The sequence below is a fragment of the Halyomorpha halys genome, unplaced genomic scaffold (genome assembly GCF_000696795.3).
Source record: "Halyomorpha halys isolate HHAL.00 unplaced genomic scaffold, Hhal_1.1 Scaffold755.1, whole genome shotgun sequence".
In the NCBI taxonomy this organism is placed as follows: Eukaryota; Metazoa; Arthropoda; class Insecta; order Hemiptera; family Pentatomidae; genus Halyomorpha; species Halyomorpha halys.
In genome coordinates, this window is record NW_027108003.1 from 117,753 (window position 1) to 132,859 (window position 15,107).

Sequence of the window (15,107 nt, forward strand, 5' to 3'; positions counted from 1 at the left end):
ACATATATTTATTTACAGACTTGATTTTCAAATGTATATTATTTTCTTTTTCTTAATTTAAATATTATTTATTATCATGGTGATTTTATCTTCTTATAGTGCTTACACTATTCATTTTCATCCAATACTATTTCAGTGTCTACATTATATGTTATTTTCTTACTTTTTAGTTATTCTATGTTTCCTTTTATTTACTTGGTTGTTATCTTGTTTTTTATTCTTAGCACCGATGTAGGCCAGATATTGTAGCCGAATTGTTGTCACTAACAAAATAATTTTTTATTTATTTGTTCTCTTCACTGACCCCACTTACGGCCATCTTCTCATATAAATACGTTACATTGTATTTGCATTTTTTGAAGCAACTTCGTATTTTTTTTTTAAATTGCCATATAAAAGAGCTGGGGATAGGTAGGTCCCTGTTGTTTAACCTTCGTTAAAGGTCGCCCTAATGGCAGTGTTAATTGATTAGGCAACTAGGAGGCTTCCACCAGCGGAGTCAAAGCTATCGGGGAAAAAATACGGTAGTAATTAAAAATAAAAACATTACATTTCTTATATATATGTATATATTATTAATTTTTTTTTTCATATTATTTTTATAAATAACAACGGAAATTTTAAAATAAAGAGTATATATACTTGAACAAAAACATTTATTTATTTTAAAAAATCCATCATGCTAACTGAACGTAAAACTACTAATTTTTTACTATATTTATATTATTCTTAGTGAATAAATAATACTCTTAGTAAATATGTAGTATTCTTAGTAAGTATATAGATTAAAAATACTAATTTAAGATATTTAACATTATTTTTTCAGAAGTTCAGAAATTGTACGAAGTGTAAAAGGAATTAAATATAATAATTTAATATGTAATTAATTATACATGTATTATTTTTTTTTTGCAAAATGCAAAGAATACTTCATCAGTTGAAATCAAATTTTAACGACCCATTTTTATTAACTATTATTATACTTAACTCCCTGTAAACTACATTATATTATATACCTTTTTTTTTCTTGCTTACATTACATTATATACCTTATCCTTATATTAAACATAAAATAGAATGAATACATATTTTTTCCGTAACAATAACTTAATAAATATAAAATGAAAATCACGATACTTTAAATAACACTAAATCCTTTGTCGTGATGTCTTATTGTTTTCCTGCACCACTGTAGGTAGACTCACTTTGAATTGATCAAATTGATTCAGCTTTGTAACACCTACTCGCTAAATAATATTTTTAGTTTGATTAAAACAATATTATTTATTTATTATAAACGACGGTTTTATTGTAGTTTTTTTTTTTGGAGGGGGCATCCAATCTTCAGATGTTCGAATTATTGAGTATCAATCAGAATGAATAAGGAAAATTATTATTATTATAGGAAAAATATATTATTATATTAATATCACATTAAACCCACTTAGTACTAAAATTATATAAACAAGTTTTTACTGATCTCCGTGTAATATTTTATTCTATAGATAAGGTGGACTAATAAAAAATGGGTCGTTAAAATTTTATTTCAACTGATGAAGAACACATTTTGCAAATAAAAAAAAAAATTAAAACCATTATCTGCATCAAATCGTCCGGAATTACAGTGATAGACTTTTTTTTTTCTTGCTTACATTATATAGAAAAAAATATACAATCTTTACTACAGAATACATGTAAATATACAGTTTTTACAATTTAAAATACGGGTAGTAAATTTAAAAGAACAGTTTTATAATCTGTAAATTGGAAATCGGTCCGCCTACTGTTATTTTTATTTGTAACAATTTTATTTTTTACACACACACAAATATAATATATATTAATTTTAGTGACGCTTCGGCCTTTTTACATTAGGTCATTTTCAACCCTTTTCTCCCATTTTACTCCTCTGTCACTTTATTCAATTTTTTTTTTTCATAAACACTTCTCAATGTGTTTATTACTTGTTTTTGAATTAGTATTAGTGGACAGTAGTCGGAAATTTTTCTTGGGGCTTATCATCTCCAATATACTAACTGATATTTCATATAAAATTCATTGTTTTAAAAGCATACATGGCTGTTAAAACTGTATAAACTAATGTGTTTTTTAAATATTTCCTTGCACTATTATAGATGTCAGTCATTAGATTAAATCAGCTTCAAACACCTACTCACTTTAAAACGTTTTGAATTTAATCAATCAAATATCAAGTAAAATGTTGTTGTTTACTTAATTGAAGTCCATATTAACCCAGGGTTACATTTATATTCTTTATACAATTCATATACTCATAAAAACTAAAGAGTTATATGTTCAAAAGGGTTGTTAACAATTGAAATGAAATTTCAAAATGTCTTCCCAAAAAATTAATGTAGTTTAAATAGATCAAAACATGTTATTTATTTATAAAATGAGAACTACTCATAATTTGTAAATCAGTAATTAACTTAAATTATAACACAAATTCTACACCTCTCTATTTTTATCCTTCTAGAACTTCTTGAAAGCATTTTAATGCGGTACAATATAATGATTAATGATCTTATTTTCTAAGCATTTTCTCGTTTTCATTCATGTATATAATTAGTGTATTCTTCGTCCGTGGCAACAAATTACTCATTTCAATATTCCCACCACCCCCATGGATATCCATCTCCTTTAGCGGGCTAGTGGTAAATGTGATCGAGTTACGTGAAAATAATAACAGTTGATCACGTTTTCCACTAACTCGGCTATTTATAGTGATTATGAAAGTAGCCCTGAATTAACTTATGTCTAATTTTTTTATATATTCTTTTATATAATGCAAATTAATATCGATGTTGGTTCTATGTATCACATATGTACATTTGATTTGTGGCTCCTTTCTTGACTGGGTTTTCGTTAATACACTTTATAACATACTGCAATGCTCTATAATGCAGGACTAATTATTTTGACATTAAATATTTGTTGAAATGCACATAAAATAGGAATAAATTAATTATAGAGATGGGACAAAGGCAATTAGCCGGCATTTTTAAGAAATAATGAAATTGTTATAAAAATAATTAAAAGGAGCTGTTTGTAGGTATCCTTAAAAATGACCTGAGTGGTCGAAACGTTGGAAGGTTTTGAAAAGAATAAAGTTGAGAAAAAAGGGTCAAATTTGTTTTTAAATAAATTTGTTGAAGTTTTTTCTTCTAATTAAATAAGAAGTAACTAATACTTCTAAATTTATTTATTCACTAATAACTTGGTTGTAATCAACCCATAGATCTATTGGATTAAGTATTTTTATTGATCAAAACAGATAATGTACATTTTATTTTGTCAAGGGAATAGAAAAATTTAACCTTTCCTGTTAAAACCATAATCTATTATCTCAAAGTAAATCCGAAATTTAATTAGAATTTTATTTGGTTTCAACACAAGCTCCCTTCCCCCAATCCAATTACGTTTGATCCAATGATCCTTATTGCTTAGAGTGTATCCGGTTACTGCCCCTGTTAATTTTCCAGCTAAATGAAGTTGGCTAAATCACATTATTGAAGAATTGGTCATCTATGTAGGTTTCTTTTTGGTTCCGATATTCAAATTACGTGTAACTTACATTTATCCTATATGTTCTATTTTCGCAATCTAAATAATACTGAAGGCCGATACAGACAACTCAGCCCATAAAACATACGTCTGAAAATAATTTTAAAAATTAGTTACTACCACACCTAGCATATAGTACAAGAGCCGGGAAGAAAAAAAAGGCAGTTATCTCACCCCAATATTTGATTACTTTAATGAAAACTAGGTATAATTACTAGTCAAAATTAATGAGTCTGCCAAGTTTAGGTAGAGGGAATAAAAAATGACGGCTGTTTCAAAACCTTAAAAAAACATTTATTTTTCATTCGGAGCTCTATATCTTAAAAACTACCAACAACACTAGAAAATCTAAGAGACCATTATTTTAAGAAGAGTAAATTTTCTGAAATATTAGCCCTAAAATAGCTATTTACGTCCAATAGTTCTCGATATATAGCTTTTTAAAAAACAGAAAATTTCTTAAAAATCTACTGAAAGATTTGTAGTTAGTTAATTTATTTTGAGAAATCTATATGTCAGGAACTATGTGACGTACAGATATCTATTAGAACTCAAATTAAAGCTAGTTTAATGGACTATAAAGACGTTTATGACCTTTACCTTCGTAGCAATACTAGTTTTCATGATATTTGCTAAAATAAATTGATTTATAATTGTTCGGACAATAAGTTTGATTTATGAAAAATAATTTATGAAAAATTCATCTGCTATACGGGTGCGCCTCCTGACTTCTAAACTTTATGACTCCGTGTCGCACAGTGGTGCCAGAGCGGAAAAATTCGATTTTGGAAAGCGCTGATTTCGATTATCTAGTTTGTGATTCTCACACTATATAAGCTACAGGATCTAGGAACAGCATGATTTTTTCCCCTATTTCAAGGGTACTCCCATTAATTTAGGCCCACTCTCTAATAAAGTACTCTAAATGAGTGATATTTAATTTTAAAAGAGAGAGAGGAAAATTATCCAATTTTTTTCCTGTTCTACGATGGTCGACTAAGCCACACATCAGTATAACTAGGGAAAAAAATTACAGCGCTTTACAACGTTATAAGTTACGAATTTTAAGCATTGAGAAGAGATATGATTACAAGAAAAGCTACGGCTTCCTCCGAGATATGGAGGGACACTTTTCAAACTAGAAGTGTTAAAGTAAAGATTGAACAAAAATCATCTGCCTATGCGATCATAACACCGCAAAGAAAGGAAATGAACGACTTGGCAAAAACCTCTTAATGTGAATGCTCTCGAATTTGGTATCTCTCCATTACACACCAGAATCAAATGTATGGAATACATTTCACATTGCCTTCAACAAAAAATTTTGAAAAATGGATCAATGATCGACCTAGAAAAATTCCGGCTCTTCTCAAAAGAAACAGCAGAGATGGCCATTGAAAAGTATTCGTGGTACTACATGTTATCCACAGTGCATAAGATTTTGTTCCATTGTGCAGAATTTTCTCAGTCGGAATATTGTCGGAAGAGGTATAAGAAAACAGAAATATGGATTACAAGACTTTCATGATCAGAAACTTGCGGAAAATGTCTGGTATATCTACCAACGAAGACGTGTTCCACAAGCTTCTGGAGACTTCGGATTCTTTTATCACGAACAAGAGATCCAAAGAAAAAACACCTAGAAATGAGTGATGCAGCAAAGGAACTGTTAATCTAATTTCCTTAAATTTCGAAATCGTAAGTGGCTTTTCAATTTGAACATTCTTTCACTTTGAAACTCTAGTTTTTTTTATTTACAAAACTCTCCAGTCTTTTAAGCTTCCTTGAATTTTTATTTATAAGCATTATTTAATTTAAACATATAAACATACACTCAAAATGCTTGTTGCAACTTTTTTTGATGAGTACAACCTGTCCCGAAAATTTCAGAAATTTTTATTTAACCAATAGGCTTTTATTTCCTCATTAGTTCTGTAATTTTCTTCAAAATTTCAATTAAAACAGCTGAACTTCCTGTATTTTTCTTGTTTTGAGTCGTATGAAAGCGGCCCCCAGTTTCTATGTTAATCCGTTCTCGAGGTATTGATTTTTTCCCGCTTTTTGGCCATTCGGCCCCAGTGTGCGCCGCTGTGTCCTTGAAGAAAGTAACTGTTAATAATTAAAAAAATTATCCAAATTTTCTCTACGAAAACATGTTACATGTCCAAGACGTTTCGACCCATCCTGCTCTCATCAGGGACAATCTTGATTGAATAGTGTTGTGATCAGTTAATGGTAGTAAAATACAAAAATTGTGAAGGATAGAAATTATTAATAAATCCTATATTGCCAAACAGGTTTATTTAAACTATGTTAAATTGGCATAACTTGGGCATGATAGCCTGCAAAGTTAATAAAGCAATTTGAGGCGGTGACACTAAATTTAAGATTGTCCTTGATGGCCAGATCGGCCGGAACGTTGGACATATGAGGGTGTATAAAAAAAATGACCGTTTTATTGAATTCAAAATTTCAAAGGACTGTAAATATTGTAATCCTATTTAATACTTACCAATACTTAATATTCACTTTAGAGCATTCTCTAAGGTTGTTTAATCCCACTCAACTTCTTCAAAAAAAGCCTCAGTTTAATTATTTTCCTAAAAGAAGAAACATGACTGTGTCCTAAGAAATTCTCGTAATTTTAAGGCATTATGGAAAAAAAAAAATTCAATAAAAAAGGGAAAGATGTCCTTGATCAACGCACTGTTCGGCGTTGGTTTGGAAAAAGTAGCAGTGGAGATACGACGTTGAAGGGAAGAAGGGCTCCGGGCGACCATTAATGGATATTGTTGAGGTTCTGCTAGAGTTGTTGAGTCAAATCCATCCACAAGTACTCGCGATCTTGCTAGGGAGTGCGGTGTATCGAAATATACTGTTAGTCGCCATCTATTCTCCATGGGGAAAGTGAAAAAGAGCATCAAGAACTTACTTCTCAGCAATCAGCAATCTCTTCAAGGCGAACCAAAGAAAAGTTTAAAGAACTTCATGGGTTTGAACTCCTACTTCATCCACCATATAGTCCAGACTTCGCACCATTGGATTACTACTTGTTCCGATCCATGGCCCATTTCCTTCAAGGGAAATAAATTTTTAATTATTAGGAAGTTAAAATTGCGGCCCAAGAGTTCTTTGACAACCATCCCAAAGAATGGTATCAGCGTGGGATCGAACAATTGGCTAGCGGATGGCTAATGACGGTAGATAGTAATGGACAATACTTTGAGTATTAATTGTATTTTATATCAAAGAAATAATAATACAAATATTTGTTTGAAAAATGGTAATTTTTTTTAACACCCCATTAATATGTTAAAATAATTTTTAATAATATAATTATTAATAATTAATACGGAAGGTTGAGACAATTTGGTAAATTTTTGTAATTATTAATAAAACAACCAATCTCGAACAATATAATAAAAATATGTAGAAAGTGTGGTGGCAAGATCAACGTCTTCAGCGGCAGTAGTTGGCGTTAGCAAAGAGAATGTTTGGGATGGGTTTGCCACTGTCGAAATTATTATCAACATTTTTATTTCTTTAGTACATTTCTTTTATATCTATTTTTAATTATAATTCATTTAATGTTTCATTATTTTACATTTGTTTTAGTGGCAAACCCATTTGAAACCTCTCGCCGTATGATCAATTACAATTAATTGTGATCGTGTTGTTTTAATATTCAAGTATGAACCTTGTTGTTTAGATAATAAAGACCTAAAGATTCATTTTTATTATTATACAATAGGAAAGAAACAGGGACCTTCATTTTTTTATAACTGATATATTTAAATTATGTTTTATTTTTTAATTCAGTGGTTGTAATCATAAAAGATCCCACTAAAAAATGAATTCTTCCTGCTCCTATCTTAAACCCCATCCTCCCTCCCAGCATGCATATTTATTTTAATGAATAAACAGTTTATATTCTTACCTAGAAAATTACCTGCTTATAAATCTAACCCATCTTCGTTGATCTAACACCATCCGTCTCGATAATAATAAAATACCTTAAATTTCAGATGGTGGACAGTAAGAGCTTCTCGAAACAGTTCCAACTATTCGCCAAGTTCGGGGACAGGGACTCCGACGGACGGACGATCAAACTGAGCCAGAGCGACAAGTGGATGAAGCAGGCAAAAGTTATCGATGGCAAGAAGATAACATCCACCGACACGGCGATATGCTTCAAGAAGTTTAAGTGAGTCAAACTTCTCATCAGATATGTTCCTTATTCAAATGGCCTGACTATATGTTATGACTAGAGACCTTATTTTCATGTAGTTTTAAACCTACAAAAGTGCAATAAAAACCCGAAATTGTGTATTAACCACCAAAATTCTGGAAAAATCTACTGTATTGTATAATTTATAATATTAATATGTAGATGGAAAGTTTTTCTAACATTGCTTGGATTAAAATAAACTCGCTAAATACTAACAAACATACACAGACAATTTTGATAAAAAAAAAAAAAAATAATAAAAAAATAATTTTGTCCTATAATTGAGGAGCTAACTGCATTTAGTGATTTTTTTATTCCAATATAAAGATTGGAAAACTCAGTTTTAAAGTACCGCCATTTTAGGATTTTGAAAATTAACCTAGGTTCAATGTAGAAAGGAGTATTTAGAATATTAAATTAAAGAATTAAACTCCCAAAATTGAATTTGATGTTGTAACGGAATCCTTTATTATTTAGAACTCTAATGTAATTTGAAAATTTTATCCTTCAATTTAATTAAATTAGGAACAAAATAACTAGCTGTAACTAAATTTTTAAACGTAAATTTCAACTTTTGTATTCTCAATACAAAGAGGAAGCTAAACTTGCGATCCCAAGAATTCAGTTATTATTTTTTTATGGACATAATTTGAGTTTAAAACCTTAATGCTTATATAATGCTTTGAGAGTCAATTTGTGATTTTCTAAAACAGAAGTATTTGGGTTTGATTCCATTTCCCGCAAGTCGTGGCAATTACTGGGCCAAATTAGAAGGAGTGCTCGAAATAGGAATGAGTGACCTTGTATCATGAATCATTTAATTATATATTAATTGCTGGTTTCGTAATAATATTGATTTTGTCATGAATAGTAAAATTTGTTGATAATTTCAACTTTAAAAATTTATGAATTGTTGAAAATTCGAACGATTCCATAGTTCTAACTTCTTTTTATAATTCGAATTTTTGTCGTTTTATTTGAAGTTAGGGAAAAGAAGATGCGACTGTATGAAAATCTGGTCTCTTGTTATAACAAAAGAAAGGAATGAATTTAAAAAAATATATATAGAAACTATGAGGTGGAAATGTGGCAGTGGGTAGCTCATTGGTAAGGCATTGTACTACAAGCTCCAAGGAATTGGGTTCAAATCAGTCCTTCCCCTCCCCTACTCACTGGAACCATCCCTGAACAAGTTGAAGGGGAGTGTACCAAGAGTGGAAGAGGCAGTCCATCCCTGAGAGAGTACCATTATCTTTAATAATAATATTCAAAAAATTATTTTATTTGTGATACAATGCTTTCTTTCAGCTTTGACTGGAGTTAATGATGAGATGTTAGGTAAGTGTTTATTTAGCTGCAGAAACATCTTCAACCAGCCGAGATGATTCAAGAAATGCACTTACTAGCCTATAATAATTTGAACAACAAAACTATACTTTTTTACAAAAATTTACAATTTGTGCTCAACTTTTCATTCAATGCTTAATTGTTATATCATTAATTTTATTATATTAATTGAATCAATATTTAAAATACTATGAATGATTTTATGTTGTTATCCTGTCAACTGACAGGTTCATATGTAGATTAAGTTAAATTTAGAGTTATTTATTTAATAACTATGGTGACAAGAAAATGTTATCAGACTACTGAAACGGAAAACCCTTTGTGCATGCACTTGTATTATTTCTTGATTTATAAATTTCAGATTTAGTTAGTTTAGTAAACCACCACAAAGACTGTGATTACCTTGGTATATCTCATTGGGTGTATTGTAATATTTTTTATTTATAAAGATATTAATTACTAATATCTAATGTCATAAAAGAATTATGAAGAAGAAAGTACAACATGTATGAATTGATCAGTTATGCTTTAGCATCTTATTCAAAGGTCCAACACATATAACAAATTTAGTTGTTACATTACTCCTGTTACCTTTCAAATGATACTATTCTTTTTAAGGTTGCCAAAACTGACTGAATCGGAATACACAACCTTTTTAGAGGATCTGGGTAGGACCAAAGGGACAGATGTTGGAGAAATTAAATCCATGATGGTCTCTTGTGGAAATCCTGGATTTACCTCAGCAGTGGTTTGTGATAACATTTATTTAAAAAAAAAAAAGCTACAATTTTTCATTTAGTTTAATTCATATAGATTATTTTCAAGGGTTGTAATGATTATATTGAATGTTTCGAGATGTTTAGGTCATTTTCAATATTTACAAATAACCATTAATCACATTAAATTCAAAATTATGTCAACATATAAATTACCATTAAAAACTCAATATAAATATAAACACTACATAACAAATATATTTTTCGTAACTAGAAAAAAATAATTATTCAATTTTACATAAAGTCAATTTTTGTTGTTTATGAGATCATTGATTTCATATAAAGCAAATAGAATATAACAAATGTAAATTAATGGATAAAATTTTTAAGGAATATAAGTAGATAAAAAGTAAAACAATTTTAATTTGTTTTAAAAAGTTTAGTAATTTTTAAAGTTTTATCATTTCATTATATTTTTGTTAAAATATTAAGAACACATTAAGAAAAAACAAATAAAAAAGATTGTGAATAAAAAATCGAATAATAATGCAGCATTATTATTTTTCATTTCAATTTTTCAAACCATTAACAATCTTTTTAGAAGATTAACATATTAAAATTCTTACACTAATAATTATGACTGTCCAAATAATCATTATCATAGTTAATTAATAAAAATATACTCAAAGAATATCATTTATAATAATGTTGCTAATTGTACTATATAGTTTCCAATTCAGGTGGAGGTTTTAAAAAATGGTATAAGATGGTTGCTTTTTCTATTTTTATTAATGTAACATAATATTCTCGACTAAACTGTGTACATAAATGTTGTTTCAGAACAATTCCAAAACACCCGGAGCAGTTGAAAGATTAACAGATCCGAGCAAATATACTGGTTCTCATAAAGAGAGATTTGATGGATCAGGTGAAATTTATTATGCCCAATGGCAGGAGTTCACTTTTTTTTTTCTTATTTTCAGTTTTTTGCTTCAGCAATTTTCCTGTTTTATTATATTGCACTTTTAAATATAATAGAAAGAAATTGATTTCTTCTAATACAATATTAGTCATATTTACAAATATATAAACAGAATTGGAGGGAAAGGGATTTGGAGATTATGGACTTTATAGGGATTGGATTCCAACAAGGATATGAAATTTTATGGGAGGGAGAGAGAGGTTCACAGATTAGGGAAAGAGATGGAATTCAAACAGAATATACTGTAAACCACTCATTATGATTATTGTAATAACAACTATGGAAACATAAAAACATTTATTTTGTTCTTTAGTTAACTATCGAATTATTTCATAGCTCATAATTATAATTTTTTCTGGTTACTAACAATGAGAATTTTTTTTTTTCATGGAACACCCTTAGAAACCACGCGAATATCATTAATATTGGCTTCTTTCTTGTTTTTGTTTTCCTTTCTTTCCATTTTTCCCTCATTATCTCTGCATTTCCTTATTTAGTCTTTCCGTATATGTCTGTGGAATTTCAGTCTCCTGATCCTTATTTCTGTTTCTCGGTCCTTTGTGTCTTTTTGGGTCCGTAGATTTTTCTTAGGATTCTTCGTACTATTTTTAGTAGTTCTAGATTGGGTAAGCATGTGGTTTCCGTCCCATATAGTATTACTGGTTTAACAATTGTGTTGTATTTTCGCTTTTGTGGATAGGTTTTTCTTGTTGTATACGTTACTGGTTGCAAAACTTAGTTTGGTTATTCTTTCCTTCATACTTTCTTTTTCCGAACTGTTGTTAGATATAGTCTCACTCAGGTATTTAAATTTGTTTGTTACTTTTATTGGTCCGTATTTGGTTTCTAATGTTTTAACGAGAAATGTTTATTTATTTTTAAAAAAATAAATAAATAAATTAAAGGTACTTTTGAGGAAGATTTTTTTTGTTGATATTTTAGCCTTCTTAGACTATTTAAATCAGAATAAGACTTAGCTGATGTAAAATGCCACTTAATTTTACATTAATATGGCGAGTTAAATCAAAATAGTCCATATTCGTTAGAGATCTGTTGGAGATGTTTACACCAAAGCACTTGTTAAGGTACAGGAAAATGAGTGATGAGATGGGAAGATCAGGAAGGACACATCAGAAGTAGAGGAACTTTTTTTTTTATATAAATCTAAAAATGTTGTCATTAATTAATTATTAAAATTAAAGTATTTACTTTTTACTATAAATGGTCTTGGTTACCCATACTATCTAATTTTGACTAACTTAATATATTTTGGTCAATGGTTGGTCATGATGTATATAACTTTTAAATAAAAATTTTGATGAAGGGATTTAGAATAGAAAATAACTTGTGACTTTCTCATCTCAGAGGTAGAAACTAATATCTTTTTCAACTGAGTAATTATTCATACAATTAGTTGGGAGAAAAAAACTAATTTTACTAAAAATTTATGGATGCTATTCTTAGGTTGCATGTAACATAGGTAATGTAGAATGTGTACAAATGTTATCTAAAATTGCTTATTGCTTCCAAATTATGTTTAGAAGTTTGACATGTTTTTTCAATATTATTTAATTCTATATCATTTTTAGGGAAAGGTAAAGGGTTAGCTGGACGAAGGGATGATGTAGACACCTCAGGCTATGTAGCAGGATACACCAATAAAGATACTTACGATAAAGAGCATGGAACATCGGCTTAAAATTTACTTCATTTCCCTCAAAAGAACAAAAAAGTTTTGTATAATAAACCTGCCTGTTATCATTCCTTCAAGATTAGCCTGAACTCTACCATACCTTTCTTTTAACAATAAAAATTTTATATTTGTATTAATGATAACTATTAGAACAAAATATATTGACAGTAGTATACCAGCAAAACATCGTAAGTGCCTCTGACCTAATTTTTCAGTGAAAAAAATTCATGACCTCTGAATCCTTCTAAACTTAAATGTTATTATTGCAAATTGCTACACAACAATAAATCATACAATCATGTATGATCTATTCCTTTCAATTTGAAATATTTGTTACACAGATAAAAACCTTTATTTTAAAAAATAGGACTTACGAAATTTTGCAAGTAGTTGATGAATAGATGCATCATTTATGTTTTACAAATAAATATTAATTTCATGTATAGTTATTAAATATTTAATATTATTGTAATCTATTTTTATTTTTAAATGTAATTAATTTATCTTGTTTTATTACAACAAATTATGTGTTTAGAAAGAAATTTAAAATAGTAATTGATTTCTCCAAAATATTTTTAACAAATTATTTTGTGTTTGTTTCAAATAAATATGTATAGAAATCATTTCATCAATTTGAGTCATTAAATCTACCTATTTCAATCTTTTTTCCATATCTTTACCAATGCATGAGGAATTTTCCCTTAATTATTATGATCAATGGTCCATTATTTTAAGGACAAATAATTACAAAATCATAGACTTAAAATTATAATATTATATATGTGTGTGCATATGTATATATATATGTACATATTTCATCAGCAACAGAAACTGTGCAGGTCAATATAATGGTTAAGAAGCTGCAGGGTGACTAATCTATTTCCTTCATAATATTGTAGTGTAAAGCTGCTAGTTTAACAGTGTTTATATATTTATTTTTACGAGGAAAAGATAGTTGCGGGGTGCAGTCAAAATATAACACATATAAGTTGAAACAACATATTTAATCGTGCCAACGTTTCGGTTAGAATTTCTAGCCTTCATCAGGGCTAAAAACAAGATAATAACCAATGAATACAAAAAATAAAATATGAACAAAATGACATAAAATAAATAATTGTACAGAATGAAATTAATAAAATTAAAGTGATGAAAGAAGTGGAAAACGAAATGTATATATAGGCAATTGAAGAAGTAAATAAAAATAACATAATTAAGGAAATAAAATAAAAATTTGAAGTTATATAATGCAAAGAAGTACAAATATTTTAGTTTATTAATAATTTAAAAATTAAAATTATAGAAAGAAAAAATAAAATTGAGAGAAATGAAAATAAATGTAACTAATAAAATATGTAACCAAAATATTATATAAAGAAGCAATTACTCAATATCTGAGGGATCATAGAAATCATTATCGGGATTGCTAGACCATAACTTCATATTTTACTTCCTTATTGCAGCAGATCCCTCGGCTATTACTTATCCCACTTAAATTTAGCTGTTTTGCATTTCTAGATATTGAATTAGGTGCACAAGACGCAACTAAAGAGTTCTGAATAATAAATTTATAAACTATTTGATTTTTATGTATAGGAAGATGGTCAGGGTTGCGGTCAAAGAAGAAACAAAAATAGTTAACTATTTTTGTTTCTTCTTTGACCGCAACCCTGACCATCTTCCTATACATCAAATATTACAGTCAACTATATATACATATATACTATTTGATTTTTAAGTTAGTTTAAAGATCATAAGTAAGATTTATTACTAAACTGAATTGTTTAGTACAAGGAGTGCTGGCCCTGAGTATTGGGCACCACTTGACAATAATGTAATGAGAATCCCCTTTTAACAAAAAAAAAGTATGTTTTATATTCCTTATAATTCAATTGAATTTTTCTCTAATTCTGTCACTATACTAATAGGCTAAAATTAAACAATCTCATACGCTTTTACCTCTTTAGGTTGGGGTTCCTATACCATAAGGCCAATACTGATTACAAGTTAAACTTATTACTCTGATAGAGAGATTATGGTAGCATACCCATTGAATCATTCATAGACCGACAATCCTCTATTAACACCATAGGTTATTCTCCTAAAACTAAGCGTTTAAAATATGTCCAAAATATGAAATGCTTTCTTGGAATACTTTTCCTTTCAGATTTTTAGCTTTTAGAATAGAATAAAAGAAAATTGAAGAACTTATTCATTGAATGAATTATCAAGAATCCATGGAGCATATTTCAATAAATGAATAATTATATTACACCCAAGTCACTCAAAAAAATTAATTTAAATTATTTTAAATAAGTCTAGATTCAAACTCCTGGATACCAGATTCCAGAATATAAGAGATAGATAATGACTCATTTTGTTATAGTCAGAGGTTGGCATTAAGCAGTCAAAAATTTATTCTATTAAATTTTTTGTTGAAATTTTTAATCTGAATTTTCAACATGACTAAAATTTTTTTGGATTTAAGACAACTAAATCTGAATAAATATTTAGTCATAGTTTTTAAACTAAAATTTCATTCAGATATCAATGTAT

At 28.6% G+C, this 15,107-nt stretch overlaps 1 protein-coding gene across 5 annotated transcripts in view; it reads left to right on the forward strand.

The window, feature by feature from the left end:
- ringer (ringmaker) overlaps positions 1-13,177 on the forward strand; it is a 58,768-nt gene extending 45,591 nt beyond the window's left edge. For 4 of the 5 annotated variants that reach the window (XM_014428908.3, XM_014428910.3, XM_014428909.3 and 1 more), the window contains exons 2-5: positions 7,611-7,789; positions 9,779-9,908; positions 10,717-10,804; positions 12,448-13,177. In XM_014428908.3, coding sequence (XP_014284394.1) covers positions 7,611-7,789; positions 9,779-9,908; positions 10,717-10,804; positions 12,448-12,557 — 507 coding nt within the window. In that variant the 3' untranslated portion in view covers positions 12,558-13,177. Of the gene's footprint in view, positions 1-7,255; positions 7,275-7,610; positions 7,790-9,778; positions 9,909-10,716; positions 10,805-12,447 lie in introns of those variants that run through there. The other variant, XM_067046392.1, reaches the window with a different exon arrangement.
- The last annotated feature ends 1,930 nt before the right edge of the window (positions 13,178-15,107 follow it).